Source organism: Aegilops tauschii, chromosome 6, assembly GCF_002575655.3.
Source record: "Aegilops tauschii subsp. strangulata cultivar AL8/78 chromosome 6, Aet v6.0, whole genome shotgun sequence".
NCBI classification, from domain to species: domain Eukaryota; kingdom Viridiplantae; phylum Streptophyta; class Magnoliopsida; order Poales; family Poaceae; genus Aegilops; species Aegilops tauschii.
Window position 1 is genome coordinate 2,527,752 of NC_053040.3, and position 16,584 is coordinate 2,544,335.

Below are 16,584 nucleotides of genomic sequence, written 5' to 3' on the forward strand. Positions count from 1 at the left end.
CCTATGGGTTAATTGATGATCGTGATTGGTTTGAGTTGCATGTTTTATTATTGGTGCTGTCCTATGGTGCTCTCCGTGTCGCGCAAGCGTGAGGGATTCCCGCTGTAGGGTGTTGCAATACGTTCATGGTTCGCTTATAGTGGGTTGCGTGAGTGACTGAAACACAAACCCGAGTAAGGGGGTTGTTGCCTATGGGATAAAGAGGACTTGATGCTTTAATGCTATGATTGGGTTTTACCTTAATGATCTTTAGTAGTTGCGGATGCTTGCTAGAGTTACAATCATAAGTGCATATGATCCAAGTAGAGAAAGTATGTTAGCTTATGCCTCTCCCTCAAATAAAACTGCAATAGTGATTACCGGTCTAGTTATCGATTGCCTAGGAACAAATAACTTTCTCGTGACAAAAAGCTCTTTACTAAAACTAATTTAGTTGTGTCTTTATCTAAACAGCCCCTGGTTTTCATTTATGTGCTCTTTATATTCTTGCAAACTTATCCAAAAATACCTACAAAGTACTTCTGGTTTCATACTTGTTCTAGGTAAAGCGAACGTTAAGCGTGTGTAGAGTTGTATCGGTGGTCGATAGAACTTGAGGGAATATTTGTTCTACCTTTAGCTCCTCGTTGGGTTCGACACTCTTACTTATCGAAAACTGTTGCGATCCCCTATACTTGTGGGTTATCATGTATGCACATTTTTCTTTCTTTCTTAGAAAGCTGCTATTTTCATTTATTTGGAGAACACCTCTGAATTTTCATTGCACATGAAACGAGTCGCTGTCACTACCCAGCACATGAGTACTCAATGTGTGTATTTTGAGGTCTACGTCTTCAAAAGAAATTTGACTATTTATTATATGGGGAACTATAGTTAGTAGCATGTAACTGGACTCCTATTTGGAGCAGTGGCATCCTTGATACTGGTCTCTGATTTATGATTTGATCCACCGCCCCTCTAGTACCACGGTTTTTTTTTGCATGAGGTTTCTGGATGATTTGTAGTTCGGTCGGTGCCGTGGCGGAGGGTTGTCTTGTGGTTTGTCCGGAGAGGGAGCACACCGGAGAAGCGATCTCGTCCCCGTTGGTCAGGTACCCTTCGTCTCGCTCTGGTTTGACCTCTCCAAGAAAGTTATATAGGTAGAGTAAGCTAATTGTGTTTTCCGGGTGTTGTATAGGATACTACGGTTAAAGATTGTTCTCATTTATGTTGATGTTGCTGATTATCAAATCAATGGCTGTTATCTAGAGTGCTTCTCCTTCAGATTTGATGTACTATGTGTTCCAGCTTATACTGTATATGATTTCTTTCCATGGTTTTAACTAATTATGGATATGTATCTAATTAGTATGTTATTTTGGTCAGTCCGCGTGTTATTTTGGCATCAACGAATTACTCACCTAGCATTTATTCTGCTATATGGAAACAATCGGTGCCTATTTCTTTTTGATCTGAACTCAGACATAATTCTTCTATATGTAAACAATCATTGGTTCTTTCTTTTCTATCTAAACTGAGAAATAACTCTAATCAGTTGTTTTTTTATTTACTGTCTAAGTATCATTCTTACCTAAAACTTGTGCCAAAACTGTTTTTTCTTTCATATGTGCCATAGATTATCCAACCCCCTCTGCTTCTGTACAATTTTGTCGACTTATCTGGCATTTTCTCGGCAGTGTGGAACCAGCACATCTACCTGCGAATCTCCAGGCTATGGTACCAGCAGGGTGGCTTCGATGATGGCCCTATCAAGAGTATACATATGGTCATGACCGACGAAAAGGTGAGTGGTTATTTTGTTTCCTTTTTTCCTCTTAACAAAGCATATACTGTTTACACGAGGGGTGGATGGCTCTTCTATACATTGTTGTCTCCTTAGGAGATCCAAGAGCTTCTCTTGGTTGCGTATAATCTACATAGGCTAAATTGTAGCTTTTTAATGCTGATGGACTGTATCTTTTGGCACTGCTCTCTAGGGTTATATGCTTCTTGCTGGTTGTTTAACATATTCTGCATGTGTGCTCTTCTATGGGGAAATCATGCCAACGAGACGGTGCCTAATGAGGTCATAGACATGTTTGTGGACAGCTTTGCATGAGAGAAATTTATACAAGTGTGCCAGGATCCATGTGAGGTTCCCTGTAACAATTTTGAGGGCAGTGGAAGGCACGTATACGTTATGGTTCACTAGATCAACAATTGTCCATCACCTTGAGGGTGTTCCATTTGGTCATGTCCGTTAACATGCTTAGTTGCTTCTTCTTTATTATGTTTCTGCTCCAATAACTTTCTCATATTATATCACTTTTGTTATTAACCATTGTATCGAATGGCTGCGCTTTTGATTTCAAGCTTCCTGTCGAGTGACTTTTTTTTTAATCTAATGAACGAACTGATATCGATTATGCCTTATAGCTTCATGCTGGTACTGAGTGGTATTATGTCTTACTTCTATCACATTTGAATGTTTCTCTTTCGCTGTATGAATACATACGATATACATGTATTGCTACTGGCTAAGCATTCCCTACTTGACCAAAAACGTTTGGACCGGCACCCTCTCGTCAAAGCGCGATCCCGATCTAGTATATAATATAAAGTCATGCGGCCAAACCGATACAGGGATATGAGAAGATCCTGGTACAAAGCAGATCAGACTTAGAAAAAACAATAGAACAGGAGAATTCACATCCTACCACAAAGTAACCTAGAGTACCGACAGGAGACGAAACAACGCCTCCAGGGGAGAAAGCATCGGTCCTAGTTATGCAACACTAACAACCAAGTTGTCGCCAAGCCTGCCTGCCTACGGACATCGAGGAATAGAAGTGTGCCAATGAGGACCCGTGTAGAAGATAAGGAGGTAAGTGCAACCATTCCACGCCAGCGCCGAAGAAGCTTCAAAGCAGGTCTGAAAATGTTCGTCGATGACGGCGCGGCACGTCGGAGACGGCCTGGGCTCCACTACAATGCTCCTGGGAGAGAAACTACAATGACGTGTCGCCATTGCCGAGACCGGAGAAACGATCAGGGGGTTTCACCTAGAGCCCTGGCCGGCCTAGAGTGATGGACCGCGGTGACGCCCCCAAGAGGGATACGACACCCCCACGGGTATCGCCGCCGGCCATCTTTGATCATCTTGGCATTGGTTGGGCCTGGCCCAGCAGAAGGAGCTGTTGTTGGGGCTCACGCGACGCGGTCCTCATGTATGTGTTGGACTCTCTCCTGAAAAATCGAGTCTTGGCAAGTCCAGTCTAGTCGGCGGATCCATTTCCATTCCCACTTCCCCCAACGCTTCCCCACACGCTCTCCCACGCTCCTCGCCCGCCGGCCGGCCATGGCGGCGATGCCGATGCCCCGATCTCTCCTGCTGCTGCTCCTCCTCGCCACTCCCTTCCTCCTCCTCCCCCTCGCCGCCTCAATCCCCACCTCCAACCCGGACATCGACCTCGACTACCTCATCAAGAACGCCGGCCTCGACGACTCCACCCCGTCCACCCCCACCGACGACCCCCAGGACGGCGCTCCGGACTTCCCCGGCCTCGACGCCGACTACAAAGACGAGGACGAGGACCTCTTCGGCGACGACGACGGGCCGGAGGAGTCCTCCCACCCCTCGGCGGCCGACGAGGCCCACGTGCTCCTCCTCACCGCCGCCAACTTCACCGCCGTCCTCGCCGCCCGCCGCCACGTCATGGTCGAGTTCTACGCGCCCTGGTGCGGCCACTGCCGCGCGCTCGCCCCCCACTACTCCGCCGCCGCGACGCACCTCGCCGAGCAGGGGGTCGACGTCGCGCTGGCCAAGGTGGACGCCACCGAGGACCACGACCTGGCGCAGGCGCACGGCGTGCAGGGCTACCCCACCCTCCTCTTCTTCATCGACGGCGTGCCCAGGGACTACTCCGGCGAGAGGACCAAGTGAGCAATTTCTGCAGATCCCCAATTCCCTCCCTGTTCCAGCTCCGCAGCTGCTGAGAATTTTGTTTTTGCTTTGCTGCAGGGACGCCATTGTGGCTTGGATCGGCAAGAAGCTGGGCCCTGCGGTGCAGAACCTCACCACCGTCGACGAGGCCGAGAAGATCGTCACCGGCGACGACGTGGCCGTGCTCGCCTACCTCGACCACCTCTCGGTACGCAATGCAATGCACCTTCTCCAGTGGCAGCAAAGTCAACCAAACCCAAAATTGGTTCAATTGCAACCCATGTGACCCAGATTGACCCAAGAATACAATGCTTGAATTGTGGCCAAACCGAGAACATGTGGCCATGTTACCCAGATTACAGTGCACCTAGTTTTCCCAATGCCTTGATTCTTCTGCTTGCTCACTACTAGATGAAATGTCAGCCTGCATTTGTCTTTCCATGTTCTGAGAACATATCCGAGATGCGCTCGTATGTTTAGCTATCGGTACGCAAGGCACCTAGCACCTTCTCCAAGCACAGCAAAGTCAAGCAACCCAAACTGCTTCAGTTGCATCCCATGTTACCCGGATTGACCCAGAATACAATGCTTGAATCGCAACCGAGCCGCCCATGTGGTCATGTTACCCAAAATTACAATGCACCTATTTTTCCCAATGCCCCGATTCTCTTGCTTGCTCACTTCTAGTAGTAGATAAAATGTCAACCTGCATGCTCTGTTTCCATGTGCTGAGAACAAATCTGAGATGCGCTTGTATGTTTTAATGTTTACCTTAATTGGACACTACATAAATACAGTATGGTGATGGATCTTAATTGCTCTGTCAACAAATGCTGTAGGGTGCGCACAGCGATGAGCTTGCTGCCGCCTCGAGGCTGGAAGATACAATCAGCTTCTACCAGACCACCAGCCCTGACGTAGCCAAGCTTTTCCACATTGACCCGGAGGCAAAGCGCCCATCAGTAGTCCTGCTCAAGAAAGAGGAGGAGAAGTTGACCGTTTTTGGTATCTTCGCCTCCAAGTTGCTTTAGCTTTCAGCACCAGCCTTTCCTTTCCATTTGTACACAGGGTTTGGTTTGACCATTCAATTGAATAATAATGTACCGTGTGTCTTGCAGATGGCGAGTTCAGAGCTTCTGCGATTGCCGAGTTTGTTTCGGCCAACAAAATCCCATTGATCACCACACTCACACAGGAGACCGCCCCTGCGATTTTCGACAATCCGATCAAGAAGCAAGTATGTCCTACTGTCTGCCATGGGGTTTAATTTTCAACGTATTCTCGGCCCATGTATTACTCCTTTGCTGATCTGCTGTCTTCTAATTTCAAAATCAGATTTTGCTATTTGCTGTTGCGAAGGAGTCCTCAAAATTTCTGCCCATCATTAAGGAAACAGCAAAGTCATTCAAGGGAAAGGTATTTTTTTTCTGCTGATCGGACCGGTGTTTCATGAACTTCTTTCCTTGTCGTGTTCACGTTTATACTCAAATCCAAGCCATCACTTATTTTCTTTCTAATAACTTGTGTGTTTGCTGGGGTGGAGTCTCACTAAGCACTGACGTGACCTGTGTCTCAAACGCAGCTTTTATTTGTCTTTGTGGAGCGTGACAATGAGGAAGTTGGCGAACCTGTTGCCAATTACTTTGGAATTGCTGGACAAGAGACCACGGTAACACCTCTTATTTTTTGTCATGTTTGTCTATGTATTGATTTATTATTGCACAGAAACAGGATGCAGCAACTTGACTTTGATTTTAATGTATCTGCTCTTTCTGTTTTGTACATTCTGATTTGATTACTTTGCAGGTTCTTGCTTACACTGGGAATGAAGACGCTAAGAAGTTCTTCTTCAGTGGTGAAATATCACTGGACACCATTAAGGTAATTGCTGAAAATACTTTTGCAAATTCAGTACCAGATTGGAAGTAAAATCATAAGAATATGGTCAACAGTTGCAAGAGAATATAGTATGTTAGCAATATATAAGCTGACGAACGTGTTTTTGCTTTTTGTTATTTGATTTATGGTATATATAGTCTTTTGGTTAGCAATATATAGTCTTTTTTATACACTGTATATTTCTAATGGTATCAAGTATCATTGTTCAAGAAAGTACAATGTTCCTTATAAAAATCTTTCTACTTCTTGTTAATACCCAGGAATTTGCTCAAGATTTCCTGGAGGACAAGCTCACACCATCCTACAAGTCTGACCCAGTACCTGAATCTGTGAGTCGAGAAGAATTATCTGATATCTACTTTCTCTGTCACTATTTACGCGACAATGAGACATTCTTTGTGTTCCCATGCAGAACGATGAGGACGTCAAAGTTGTTGTTGGCAAGAGTCTAGATCAAATAGTTCTGGATGAATCAAAGGATGTCCTTTTGGAGGTAAGTTCAGTTCTTGCCAGGTAGGTATTTGAGAAGATAAAAATTGTGTGTTGTCCTTAACGCCGCGGCATTTCGGACGCAGGTATATGCGCCATGGTGTGGGCATTGTCAGTCGCTGGAGCCTATCTACAACAAGCTGGCCAAGTATCTCCGTGGCATCGACTCCCTTGTAATAGCCAAAATGGACGGCACAAACAATGAGCATCCTCGTGCCAAGGTCTGTGTCGCTGTCTGTTGACTTCTTCAAACTGGATATTACTTGCTAGACTAGTCTGAGTGCCGGGCCATCAACAGTCATAGAACCTCTACATACATTTTATATGAAACAATACTAGTTATAAAACGTGCAGAAGTTATTTTTAACACTTTCTTCACTTAAATGTGCAGTTGTGATTGTTTATGGTGCACAGAAAGTATAGGTCCATTATCTGTCTGCCGCCATCTAGTATATGTGCTGAATATATTTATTCATCACCTATTTATCCATATGCTACAGTATCATGGTACAGTCTGTCTAATGGGTTAAAGAGGTAACCCCGCCCGTGCGTAGCAAAGTGTTAATAGGCTATTGCCAGATTTGGTTAGGATGATAGAGATAGAGATAGAGCTCGAGTCTTGTGGAACAAGTCGAGTTGAGCCTCAGTGACGAACAGTGTCGCCAGGTTGTTGAAGGATAGTGCCATATCCCCCCTGGTTATCTCGCTGAGTTCAAGGTCCATAACATCTTGAAATAGTGCAACAGTATTACGATCACGACTGTTACGCAAAGGATCTGATTCCCTGATACAGAAACTTTAAAGTTGCCTCTCATTTAGCCCTGTTTTCCTTTTAATTAACTTTTCTTAAATTTATACATGGGAAATACAGACACTCGGTCTCTTCCGTTCACTACCATGTAGACTTATCCAGAATACGGATGGAACTGACACTTGCTTCCTGTTACATTACAGCCCGATGGATTCCCCACGATACTCTTCTATCCAGCTGGGAAGAAAAGCTTTGAGCCTGTAAGTGTTTCACTTCTTATTTTGCGACACATCAGTCTGTTACTATGAGTTGTCTTTCAGTTGGTAGCAATCACATTAGGCTTCTCAGCAATGCTATCATCTATGCTTCCTTGGAGCTGTCCCTAAACTTAAACCCAGCTAAAACATTCGTGTTTAGGTTGAGTGCACAATTAAAAGCTTCTGATTTGTCATGCTTATATCCCTGCAAATTTGTGTATTTGCCATTCTAAATGTTTTAGAATTGGTCATGCCCTGTGATTTTGGGTAATGGTAGTGTAGATTCAGTGGACAGCTAGCTCATGGGTGGAGCTGGAATGGCACTATGGGGTTTTAGTCAACTGGGAGACCTGATATACTGACTCAATTTGCTGCAGATAACTTTCGAGGGGGACCGGACGGTGGTGGAGATGTACAAGTTCCTCAAGAAGCATGCCGCCATCCCTTTCAAGCTGAAGCGCCCGGACTCGTCAGCGGCACGGACCGACGGCCCAGGCTCGACGGCCGAGGGCGAGAAGAGCTCCGGTTCGAACCCCAAGGACGAGTTGTAGGGGATTTACATACGCCATTGACAAGCACGAGGTGCTGCTGTCGAAAGCAGGAGGTGGATAACAAATAGCTAGGTATCAACTCGGGGAGTAGAATTCAAAGCACGGCAAGCTGGGGCGGAGTTAAGGGTGCGGCAGAATATATAGCTATGGCCAGCTGAGGGATAATGGAGGTCTGAATCTGGAACAGCAAGACAGAAGCTGGCCCCGCACGCAGAGCGTCATCCCTGGTGGATAACATAAAACTTGATCAGGGGTAAGAAATCGAAAATATAAACATCTACTCCCTCCGTTCCAAAATAGATAACTCAACTTTGTACGTATTAACTTGGGAGTATATCTGAATCTGTCCTTTTATGAGTTTAATATAATAATTTCTTGATGCCCTGCTTGGCTGCAGCTACTCGAGATCATGGCGGAATTGGGCCCGAGTTTTTTATCCAATTGCGAGTCCAACATCAACTCGCAATTGGATCGAATCCTTTTATTTGCCCGAGTTACAAGTCCATCATTGACATGCAACTGGGCTCTTTGATCATTTTTTTCCATGTTTGCAAGTCCATCCTTACACGAGACGATCGACGTGCTACAGATAGCAAAAAAAGCAGACTATTGTAGACTACAGATAGATGCCGTGGACGATCATTACAGACTGCAAGTGTCTAAACTGATGTACATGCCCTTACGTGGCTAAAAACTACAATTCATTTTTTGAATGTGGAAGTATTTTGTTATGCGTAGGACACACAGGAAAGATGTCATCACACATGTACATGTATTAGTTGATCCTTAGATGAGCTTTGCATGTGCATGCATGTCAAGGTATGTACTAGTACATGCATATATGCACTGAGAAACTTAAATGGTTCACCACACACTAAAAAAGTTTAGTTTGTTAAAGGAAATGTTCATCGCATATTAAAATTAGTTCTTCCTACACTAAAAAGATCAGATTGTATAAACAAAATGCTTTGAATGTTCGAACATGTTTCTATTAAAAAAATGTTCATGTTCTCATTGAAAAGTTTAGGTTTTCAAAAAAAAATGTTTGGGAATTTCAAAAAAATCTTTCCATTTCTGAAATTTGTTAGTGTTTTCGGGAAAGTGTTTTTCAGCAAATTTTCAGAATTTTCAAAAAATCGTTCACTTTTTGAAATAATCCAGAATTTCAAAAAAATGTGTCGTAAAAAATGTGCAGTACAAATAGTGGTTCCCACTTTTCAAAAATTATTCAACATTTTCAAAATTATTCACAATTTTTCAATAAATGTTAAAAAATGTTTCAGATCTTACGCTGGTATTAAACATTCGCGTTTATCATTTGCCACTAACAGCCGATAGTAACATGCAGAGAACCAATTCAACTAGCAACACTACAGCAGCAAACAGAACAAGTAACCAATGCAAAAGCACACCAAAAATCAGAATGCAAATAAGAATCAGGCAACACGAATCGCAGGCATAAAAAGCGTTCATTCATCAGCTGTAACGTCTTCTCCGCCAAATATATAAACACGGAACTGCCGCATCATCTCGGTCAAACCCTCAAGCATCCACAGACCATCAGCCACCGCAAAGTTCACTACCGCTACTTACTACCAACACATAATAAAAAGCCAGGCATGACATCCCCCATCCAACAAGCGTATCGTCTCTGTGCGCTAGTATCGCCAACCGACAACACACGCATGTCTCTCGATGCCAAAAAGACACTGCCAACACTTAACCAGAGTTTTTTTTGTCCTGCTGATCGCAAAAACCGTCGGTCACGAGGGCCCATGGGGCGATCACCGGTTCCCGTTCATCTTGGCCATCATCTTGGCTATGATGGGCCCCACCTTGGGGTTCGCCTGGTGCTTGGCCAAGTTGGCGGGGTTGCTCATCACTGCACCAAACAGAGGGTCAGGTCACTGCAAATGAAGTAATGAACAAGAACACAGGCTGCAAAACAACCCTAAAGCATCGGGCGTATAAGCAGAGATGCAAGATGATTCTGTCCTAATAATAACATTCATGCATTTACTATTTATAAGAGATTACAGTTCATGTCAAGCATTATAACCAAGTTTAGAGATTACAATTCGTATAAGCACTATATCCGAGTTTAAGAATACTGCAAGGTTCAAAGATTTAGTATAGCTCATATAAAATGGTGCCTCCCATCTAAATATTTGAGCCATGCAAACCCTGACCAGCAAGAAAGTACAGGACTAGAACAATGTACACACATATCCCTAAAGCAGCAAATACATGGTGGTACAAGCAAACAGCTCTGTCCTAACAATTAAAACTTCCATGTCTTGACAGAAAATTAGTCCGGCCTTCTCTAGACATGGATGCATACCAGGAATGTCAGAACCATGAGTACTAAGCTGAATTATTAGAATATATCTACTAATCTAGCAGTATAAGAACAAGGATATCGTGTCGAACGCATAACATAACATAGTGGCCTCTAGTGATAAAGAAATGATCTACGCCACCAGATTTCAGGATTGAAAGTACATCACTAGCATGCTTGCATGTTCAGGATATTCAATCAAACTAATCCACACCTTCCATAACTCAAACAAATATGACGACTCTACTCTAGATACAGACTAAATACTTTGGAAAGAAATATGCTGCACCTATGACCACTGCTATTATTAAGAGAAAATCTATGTTCAGTCCGCTGTTTTCCAGCACCAGGACTTGGCCAGGAAGATACAACAGGCAACTGTACTATAAAGTAAATGGGGATTTGAGAACTAGTTGGGTAGAAAACTGTACCGTCTTGAAGGGCCGCCATAACCTCTGGGTCACCAAATGCTGCCATCAGGTCAGGGTCCTGTTTCAAAGAGAAGGAAAAAGAACGTTGTGTAAAACAGGCTTCTCCAGTATCAAGAGTTATGGTTACAAGGAAGAAAGGCAGACATTGGCCAAGCACTCACGTTCAAGATGTCACCCATATCAACATTACCAGGAGCACCTCCAGCTCCAGGCATACCACCTCCCATTCCTCTGCCACCCCCCATTCCAGGCATACCACCTCCCATTCCTGCGGGCATACCGCCCCCCATTCCTGCGGGCATACCTCCACCCATTCCTGCAGGCATACCTCCACCCATTCCTCCAGGGAAACCACCCCCCATTCCTCCAGGGAAACCACCAGGCATTCCTCCGGGGAAGCCACCAGGCATTCCACCCATGCCTCCTGGGAATGGGAAGCCACCGGGCATTCCACCAGGCATGCCTCCTGATGAGCGGCTTGATGATTGCTCCTTCCTCTTGGCCTTCTCATAAGCAGCCTGCGAAAAACACAAGGCATTGAGCTTCAGTATGAATCCTAAACAGTATCCCTGGAAAGCTCGTACCGCAAGTGGAAAAATTAGTATGATGATGAATCCACCTGTGCCTCGGCACGGCGACGAAGCCTGTCACGCTCAGCTTTCTTCTCCGCCCTCTCTTTCCTCAGCCTGTCATACTTCCTGCGATGCTCCACTATCTTGTGTGCATTAGGCTCGACCTGCAAGACCACCAGTATGAGGATCATTCAGATGAGCATGTCCATTGTGCACTAACATATATATAGAACATAGTTGATGCAGCAACATCCCACCTTCTTGAGCACAGCATTGATCTCATCATCGTAGTCAATGTTTGACGCGGCATGCAGATCACGAGCAGCTTCCTCCCACTTGCCAAGCATAGCATTAGCCATCCCACGAGTCTTGTAGCCCTTTGCAGAGTCTGGGTTGATCTGAAGGAAATACACAACAGAAGGATGGGTAATCAGATAAAGAGCATCATGTCCTGCTTGCGATCAACATAAATGCTGCAAACTTAACCCATCCCTTCACACTCCAGGAAACTCTGCATCTAGGCCTCAGTTATGGTGCATGAGACAGAACAGGACAGTAAAATAAAGGGACATAAGGGGAACAGAATCATCACCTCCAGAGCAGCATTCGCATCACGGATGGCAGCAGCCGGCTTCTTCATTTTGATAAACACAGATGCTGCACAAAACAAAAGGATTCAACAACTCAGTTAGTACCGCAGCAAGTAAATGTAGATCATCCATGAATGATTGCTGATAGTGGATTCAACCAACATAAGGAATGTTTCTGGACATCAACAAGAGGAAAGAAGGCAGTCACATCATTTATACCTCTGGTACCGTACATGATTGCTGAGGTTGGATTCAGCAGTATAGCCTTGGTGAGATGCTCAACAGCCTCTTCCAGTTTCCCTGACAAATAGTAACACAGAGCAACAGATTAGAGAACGAACGAATGAACAGAGCTGATGCCAGCCAGACAGCTAGCACAGAGGCAAACAACAAGGCAAGAGTGAGTACTACCTTCTGACATTGCTTCCATTGCCTGGCCCTTTGCTTCCTGGGAGGCGTCACGGCTCTCCTCGGTCACCTCGACGGAAGAGTCTCCCATCTGTCAAACAAAAGCAGCACATCGGTCAAGGGATGTGGTAAGGGCTGAGATACAGCTGTATTGAAGAGGTAATCGCGCACTGGAACAAGCTACTACATCATGTGACTGGATTACGCAGAACTGGACTAGGACAGGGCAGTGCAACTTGACAAATTGTAAATAAGGGGGGAAAAAAGGAACAGCCTTGGTAATAATAAAGCTAGACTAGAACAGGGCAGTGATGAAGTGTGATATAAATTATACAAGAAAGCGCCGTAATCCTGTGTTTGTCAGGTAACAACAAAGTAGAGCAAGGTGGGATGGTTATGAACAGCTAGACTAGAACACTAACAGGGCAGTGAAGCTTGATGAATTATTAAAGAAGAAGAAAAAGAACATCCTTGGTCGTAAGGTCATGATAAAAGAGCTAGACTAGAACAGGGCAGTGGATTGTGAGTAATTACAGAAGAGAACAGCATGATCCCGGGCTCTGTAATAATATAACAACAATCTAGGCATCTAGTGCAAGGCAGCAGGGTTTCGCCAGAGGAAGTTGGCACATTTCCTGCATCGGGTCAATCCACCGTGATCCCGCGACGGGGCCAAGAACAGGAGCAATAACTAGTGCTTGCTGTGATGCGAGTTAACAACAATCTAGGCATCATGTGATGTGACGGGGCCAAGACCAGCAGAGCAGAGCGGCGATGGAAACAAGGAAACAGAGATGGGGGTGAACAGAGCAGGGGAAGGACCTTCTGTGGCGCGTCGTCGTGGTCGGGGTGGACGACGCCGTCGTTGTCGAGCTCGAGGTCGGACTCGACGATGTCCTCGTCGAGCTCGTCGGGCTCGGGGGTGGGGTCGCGCATGTCCTGGTCGTCCTCCCCCTCCTCCTCCTCGTCCTCGTCGTCGTCGTCGATGTCGTCCATGGACCTCGCCTGCCGGTCCAAATCCAACCCAAGAAAAGGGATCAGACAAGAAAAGAAAGGAAAGAGAGGATCGGGGCCGGGGAAGGGGAAACGGAAGGGACGCGGAAGATCGGACCTTGGGGGCGGGCTTGGCTCCGGCGGCGGCGGCGGCGGGGAGGGTGGCGCCGAGGGAGGCGAGGTAGTCGCGGAAGAAGGCGAGGGCGGGGTCGGCGAGGAGCGCCGGGTCCTTCTTGCACGCCTCCACGAAGGAGCGCAGCTCGCCCAGCTTGGACGGATCCATGGCCGGCCTGGAGCTCTAGGGTTTGGGTGGAGGGTTGTAGAACAAGTGGGAAGTGGGGAATGGGAAGGGGAGGGGAGCGCTCCGGTCTTATCACAAGGAGGGAGGGAGCGTGCGGTTAACTCCACATTCCCTCCCCGACGTTTCACGAAATTGCAAAGTATTATTGCTAAGAAGAAGGAACTAAGGGCAATGGTTTGTAGTGATGAATGGGAAGCATGTAAGCACACAAGAACAAAGAAAGTAAAGTCAGCTCATGCCACAATAATGAGTAGGGGTTTTTGGAAAGGTGTCTCTCTTTGCATCAAGGTATGTGTATATGTTGGATTGTGGGGTTGTTTTCTCATACTTGTATATGTTGGATTGTGGGGCTGTTTTCTCATATTTCTATATGTTCTATGTTGCAATGCAAGGTTTTTGAACCATTGGTGAAGGTGCTTCGGTTGGCTGATGGTGATGGTCCATCAATGGCCACTATGTATGGAGAAATAGTAAGTGCAAAGAAGGGTATCATGATTGCTGTTGAAAATTCAAAAAAATGACTATTTGGTGATGACTAATGCCATGGATGGCAAGATGAGAGGGAGGCTGGATTCTCCATTACACATGGTAGCATATATATTGAATCCCAAATATAGTTATGCTGATTCAAGCATCTTCATAGATGCAGAGGTTGTGGTTGCGTTTATGGAAGTGATGGAGACATTTTATTATGATGATGACAAAAAGCAAAATGTAGTGCTTAACATGGACTTCACCAAGTTTAAGAAGAAAGATGGCATGTTTGGGAAGGTGACAGCCATGAAAGCAATTAGCAATGCCAATTTCGATGTTGGTAAGCTTGTTCTCAATGCAAAACTTTCCATTACAACATTTTTCAAGTTATTGGCTTAATGAACATTGTTTCTTTATTTCCAAACTACAGCTGAATGGTGGGGAACTTATGGACTACAAACTCCTGCATTGTAAGAAATGGCCATACGGATGCTCAACTTGACCACAAGTTCATCCGTATGTGAAAGAAACTGGAGCATTGATACGTCTCCGTCGTATCTATAATTTTTGATTGTTCCATGCCAATATTCTACAACTTTCATATACTTTTGGCAACTTTTTATACTATTTTTGGGACTAACATACTGATCCAGTGCCCAGTGCCAGTTCCTGTTTGTTGCATGTTTTTTGTTTCGCAGAAAATCCATATCAAACGGAGTCCAAACGGAATAAAAACTGACGGAGATTTTTTTCGGAATATATGTGATTTTTGGGAAGAAGAATCAACACGATACGATGCCCGAGGGGGCCACGAGGCAGGGGGCGCGCCCCTGACCCTCATGGACACCCCGTAAGGCGGTTGGAGCCCTTCGTTCGCCGCAAGAAAGCTAATTTCCGGATAGATATCGTGTCCAAAATTCAGCCCAATCGGAGTTACGGATCTCCGGTTATAAAATAAACGGTGAAGGGCCAGATCTCAGAGCGCAGAAACAGAGAGAGACAGAGAGACAGATCCAATCTCGGAGGGGCTCTCGCCCCTCCCACGCCATGGAGACCATGGACCAGAGGGGAAACCCTTCTCCCATCTAGGAAGAAGGTCAAGGAAGAAGAAGAAGGAAGGGGGCTCTCTCCCCCTCGCTTGATGAATTACTATGATTGGTTTAATTTGCTTGTGGTTATGTTGATGTCCTTTGGTGCCCATCATATGAGCGCGCGCGTGGATTACACCATAGGGTTAGTTGTATGTTGATAGGACTATGTATTGGAGGGCAAGAGTGACAGAAGCTTCTACCTAGCATGGAAATTGATGCATACGGGATTGAAGGGGCACCAATATATCTTAATGCTATGGTTGAGTTTTACCTTAATGAACGTTAGTAGTTGTGGATGCTTGCTAATAGTTCCAATCATAAGTGCATAGAATTCCAAGTCAAGGATGACATGCTAGCAATGGCCTCTCCCACATAAAACTTGCTATCGGTCTAGTAAAGTAGTCAATTGCTTAGGGACAATTTCGCAACTCCTACCACCACTTTTCCACACTCGCTATACTAACTTTACTGTGTCTTTATCTAAACAGCCCCTAGTTTTTATTTACGTGCTCTTTATTTTCTTGCAAACCTATCCAGAAACACCTACAAAGTACTTCTAGTTTCATACTTGTTCTAGGTAAAGCGAACGTCAAGCGTGCATAGAGTTGTATCGGTGGTCGATAGTACTTGAGAGAATATTTGTTCTACCTTTAGCTCCTCGTTGGGTTCGACACTCTTACTTATCGGAGGCTACAATTGATCCCCTATACTTGTGGGTTATCAAGCACTTATGAAATGGTAACACTTAGTCACTCTCAGTCAATCAAATCTGAACATTCTTGCTTCTTGCAAAAATTCTAACTATGCTCCCATTTGCACTTTATAGACAGATGCAAAGAGGAGAAATAGACTAGATGTGGTCCGAAGGGACAACATGGTTTATGTCCAATTCAATGGAAGAATGATGGATAGAAGAAAAACAAGTTATCCTCTTGTAGTGATCCTCTTCTTGGTGAAGATGCATCACAGGCACAAGATTGGATATGCGAAGGTGCATACGTTGATGAGGAGATTGATCCTGTGACGGGGCTGCCATACAATATTGATGATGAAGCAGAGGGTGCAACCGAAGCTATGGAGCCTCGTAGGAGTGCAAGAGTGAGAGAACTACATGAAGTTGAAGAATTTATTTCCGATGATGATGAATCTGATTTGGGGGTGTGGATATGGAGGAAGACATTGATTTCGAGTCTGATGATGATGGTGTGATGGCAACCAAAGATGATGATGAGGATGAGGACACCCAACAACCTTGAACCATTTATGATCCATAAGAATAAGACCTTATTTTGCTACTTTATTATGCACTTATGCAGTTATGCTTGTGATGCGACTATATGAGTTGTGAGAACTATTTGAGTATTTGTGGTCTGTGAACCTTATTACCTATTATGCTATTTGTGTTGAACCTTGTAGTGAATTATTCCATGTTCACATGTGTGGCTGCTATTTATCTTGCTATGTGTGGCTGCATATTGTCAAGTTGTGTGGCTGTCATTTTAATTTATCTTATCATG

At 45.0% G+C, this 16,584-nt stretch overlaps 2 protein-coding genes and 1 pseudogene across 4 annotated transcripts in view; 2 read left to right on the forward strand and 1 right to left on the reverse strand.

The window, feature by feature from the left end:
* Positions 1–13,615, reverse strand: part of LOC109756710 (FAM10 family protein At4g22670) — a 153,863-nt gene extending 140,248 nt beyond the window's left edge. Inside the window, exons 1-10 of one of the 2 annotated variants that reach the window (XM_020315549.4) lie at positions 13,320–13,615; positions 13,031–13,213; positions 12,212–12,299; positions 12,020–12,100; positions 11,803–11,867; positions 11,468–11,608; positions 11,258–11,374; positions 10,800–11,156; positions 10,639–10,696; positions 9,320–9,751 (exon numbers count right to left, since the gene is read on the reverse strand). In XM_020315549.4, the coding sequence (XP_020171138.1) occupies positions 9,654–9,751; positions 10,639–10,696; positions 10,800–11,156; positions 11,258–11,374; positions 11,468–11,608; positions 11,803–11,867; positions 12,020–12,100; positions 12,212–12,299; positions 13,031–13,213; positions 13,320–13,484 (1,353 nt within the window). In that variant the 5' untranslated portion in view covers positions 13,485–13,615 and the 3' untranslated portion in view covers positions 9,320–9,653. Of the gene's footprint in view, positions 1–9,319; positions 9,752–10,638; positions 10,697–10,799; positions 11,157–11,257; positions 11,375–11,467; positions 11,609–11,802; positions 11,868–12,019; positions 12,101–12,211; positions 12,300–13,030; positions 13,214–13,319 lie in introns of those variants that run through there. The other variant, XM_073500755.1, reaches the window with a different exon arrangement.
* On the forward strand, positions 3,242–8,606 carry LOC109756700 (protein disulfide isomerase-like 1-4). Of its 2 annotated transcripts, XR_012186938.1 has the most exons (13): positions 3,242–3,918; positions 4,001–4,130; positions 4,762–4,927; positions 5,041–5,159; positions 5,258–5,338; positions 5,505–5,591; positions 5,729–5,803; positions 6,082–6,150; positions 6,234–6,314; positions 6,397–6,531; positions 7,265–7,321; positions 7,696–8,122; positions 8,267–8,606. XR_012186938.1 is itself a non-coding variant. In XM_020315543.4 (12 exons), exons 1-12 carry the CDS (start codon positions 3,338–3,340, stop codon positions 7,867–7,869), a joined length of 1,755 nt encoding a protein of 584 aa, XP_020171132.1. In that variant the 5' UTR covers positions 3,242–3,337; the 3' UTR covers positions 7,870–8,248. The 2 variants fall into 2 exon arrangements, 1 of the variants encoding a protein (XP_020171132.1); XM_020315543.4 differs by lacking the exon at positions 8,267–8,606 and having other exon boundaries at positions 7,696–8,248.
* An 838-nt stretch (positions 13,616–14,453) lies between the features above and the next one.
* LOC109756770 (uncharacterized) lies at positions 14,454–16,323 on the forward strand (annotated as a pseudogene).
* The last annotated feature ends 261 nt before the right edge of the window (positions 16,324–16,584 follow it).

Excerpts from the sequence above, each read along its gene's own strand:
- LOC109756700 (XM_020315543.4), top strand. The coding sequence starts at position 3,338 with ATGGCGGCGATGCCGATGCCCCGATCTCTCCTGCTGCTGCTCCTCCTC. Across the intron at positions 4,131-4,761 it reads CCTACCTCGACCACCTCTCG|GGTGCGCACAGCGATGAGCT; the intron begins GTACGCAATGCA and ends CAAATGCTGTAG. Across the intron at positions 6,315-6,396 it reads CAAAGGATGTCCTTTTGGAG|GTATATGCGCCATGGTGTGG; the intron begins GTAAGTTCAGTT and ends TTTCGGACGCAG.